Raw genomic sequence first — 3,126 nt, forward strand, 5'->3', positions numbered from 1 at the left:
CATTTAACCAGTAATGCTGGTCAAAAACATTTTTAAATTGGTCAGAATAAAACTTGCTTTCAGATATTATTTGGCTCTGTGGCTTCTTACCTCGTTAATCGTTGCATGGCTCAGGACAATGCTGTCTGGTTGGAAAGACTATTGAGGTGCCACCTGTTGAAGATGACTGTTACACAAGAAGCCACAAGCTACCCCGCTGCTGGTCACTGCTTAGTGTCAGGTAGTTTGCTAGGTCCTATTTTTAATTTTGTAGTGGACAGTCTAGCATCTCTTTAGGGTAAATCCTGCTGTGGGGATCAATTCAATAGCATCACTAATGCAAAAAACATGAGCTAATTTCAGAGAGGAGTGCATTCATATTTTTCAGGTAAGGCTTTCTTGAGCCAGACTTTTCCCTTGCCTAGATTCTCACAGAGCCATGTTGTTGGACCAAACTCCCCTCCATCTACTGGACACCAGTGACTTCAACATTTATGCTGTCTTCTGGCAAGAACCATGGGATTTTGTCTGTGTCAAACCTGAGAAACAGTTTCGAAAAATTATTTATAGGATCAGCTAGAAGGTATAAAGAGAAAGGTGGGAAAATAGATGTATGTTTGTGTGTGTGTGTGTGTGTTCAGACCATGCTATGACCAAGATGTGAGGGTTTAGCCTAGCTTTAAAGTGAGTTATTTTCTAGGGAACAAGACCAGTGACTTGTCTCTTGACAGCCCTTTCTTCTGACAGATGCAGTAGGGTGCGATTCTTCAGGATTACACATGCAGTACAGAGAATCCTAAAGCATGAAAATTTAAAATATGCTTCTTTCCAACTCTTGTTTTTTCTTGCACCAGATTTGTTTTAACACCTTACAAATGCACCTTTCTCATTCCAAGTAGGGCTGCACAGGATAATTTCAGCACCACCGAGCGTGCTGCATCTGGTGGCTGCTGAGAAGGCTGACTTACAGGGCTAAGGCAAACCTTGTGCTCTCCTGCAGAGTTCATTTTTCTTCAGCCTTTATCTCTTTTATCTTCATTTTCACCTCCCTTTGAACTTTACGGTGTCTGAAGACAGCTGAGCTGGGCTGTCAGGTAAATTAGAGCTACTGACAGCTAGGTGCATTCCCTGCTCCAGACTGAATACCCTCCTTTTTTCTGCTGCCTCCCCTGGAAAACACCCATCCGTTTTCATTTAACTTGTTATTTTGATGTTGCCCTTAGTTTTGATTGTGCCGGTGGCTTTGCGCTTGACGGGCAGCAAAGTGGGAACACCTGAAAGTTGCCTTCAGTCAGCAGAGGAGTTATTTTAGTGTTAGGCTTTCCTTTCACTTCGGTATCTGGATTCAGATCTTTTTTTCTCTAACAAGTGGCAGCAGATTCTCAGAAAGGTCTGGAGGTTTTATGCCTGGTCTTCTCTTAGGTGCTTCAATAAACCTCGCCTTTCAGAAGCAGCCTTATTTTCTGCAGTGTGGATTATTAATTGCTTTCTTCTCAGTGGAAAGAGGACAGGGGTGAACTGCATTGAGACAAATTCTAAAGTCAGTCTAAGAGACTGAAAGACGTATTTGCATACTAAAAGTAGACAAGACTGGGAGAAGTTTAGCGTTGTGTGGAAGGAAACTGGGTGGCTAGTTGGTTTTTCATTTGGGCCCAAATGTTGCTGGTTTGGCTGTTCAAAACCAGCATATACTAGCTCATTTCTCTTATCCTGAGAGGAAATCTGTAAATGGATCTAGCTGGGTAACTTTTATCTTATGCTGTATGCGTTATTGTTTCCATCTCGAATTGATTTCAAAGCACTGTTACTTGTTGTGATTAATTACACTTTATGTAACTGTATGCAGATAGCTGTTTGGGAATTGCAGTGGCTTCGTTACGTGAACATCGTTTGCGATGCATGATAAATATATCTAGCAGGGGAAGTATGGGCTAGAAAGGAATGAATTAACATACCTGTTTTGTAATTAACAGTCCAGTTTTGGATTGCAAAACATTAAAACCAAAGAGTATGAATGAGTTAGTTTAGTGTGAAGAAGGTTCCTGTAAGTATCCTTAGTAGGGTACAAAATAGCTTTCTCTTTTAAGTGCATAGTAGAAGCCATTATTTGATGTGTTGCTGGTTGATATTTGGTGTATCAAACTACTATATAGAAGTTGGAAATGCCATGGAAGTATTTATTTAGGGTGGAACAACTGCAGGATTGGAATGTGAACACCACGGTTGAAAATAATTCTTTGGACTACATCTACTTTGGAAGAAGTTTACTATTTCTTAAATGAGGTTTAGTTATTAAAGAATTAAATCACTTTCAAACAAGACAGATACTGGCTACTGGTACCTGTAGAGAGGAGTACAGAAGCCAGCTGTTGTTTTGTTTTACACTATTCTTTTGTCCGAAAAGTACTCTTGAAATGATATGATGACTGTTTGCTGCACAATTTAAAAGATGTCCACCGTGATGTGTGCCTCCTGAGGAAAGAATTTTTGGACTTAGATGTCCTAGAGTGAGGCCTCTAAAGCCATGTTGCAGCACACATGTAAAAGTGACCTGATCCTTAAATCTGTTCTAATTAAGAATCCTTAATTCTATTCATCGGAATATACACCAGCCAGCAACTTCCCTCACGTTTATTGGTATTGATCTCATCTATAAATCAGATGTTTGTTAGATAGCCGGGTGTATTTGAAGTTAGCTTTGTTGTTAATAAAACTTCTGTCATCTAGGGGAACTGATGAGGTTTATAGGAGTTATGAGCTAATGCGGTTTTAGCTGGTTTATCTCATTTGTCAATCATATGAAAAAGTAGCATTTAAAAGCATGTGAAAATAAAATGTTTTCTTATGTGGATAATAAAAAAAAATTTAGTCATCAGCTTCTCTAAATAGGTCTTACTTTCATTTTGAATTCCAAGGAGATAGCAAAGAAATGTGTTTCCCTTCTTTTAATTAGATCAAATCCGTTTTATGAACCAAAATCAAGCCCTGCTTTAATTAAAGTTGCTCCACTGCAAGAACCAGAAAAGAAGATGAAAAGAAAGGCTCCTGAACCACCAAACCTCTTGCCAAAGACAGAGACAGGCATGAGTGAGAACACGTCAGCTATTCCTGCATCGAGGGAGCTTTCTTCTTCTCCTAAGGTAGGTT

The 3,126-nt window shown here is 39.5% G+C and overlaps 1 protein-coding gene across 17 annotated transcripts in view; it reads left to right on the top strand.

Moving 5' to 3' along the window:
- The window catches only part of EHBP1 (EH domain binding protein 1), a 214,381-nt gene that overhangs the window by 100,450 nt on the left and 110,805 nt on the right, over positions 1-3,126 (top strand). For all 17 annotated transcript variants that reach the window (XM_083832192.1, XM_083832202.1, XM_083832203.1 and 14 more), the window contains exon 10: positions 2,933-3,119. In XM_083832192.1, coding sequence (XP_083688318.1) covers positions 2,933-3,119 — 187 coding nt within the window. The remainder of the gene's footprint in view (positions 1-2,932; positions 3,120-3,126) is intronic.

This window comes from Anser anser, assembly GCF_964211835.1.
Source record: "Anser anser genome assembly, chromosome: 3".
In the NCBI taxonomy this organism is placed as follows: domain Eukaryota; kingdom Metazoa; phylum Chordata; class Aves; order Anseriformes; family Anatidae; genus Anser; species Anser anser.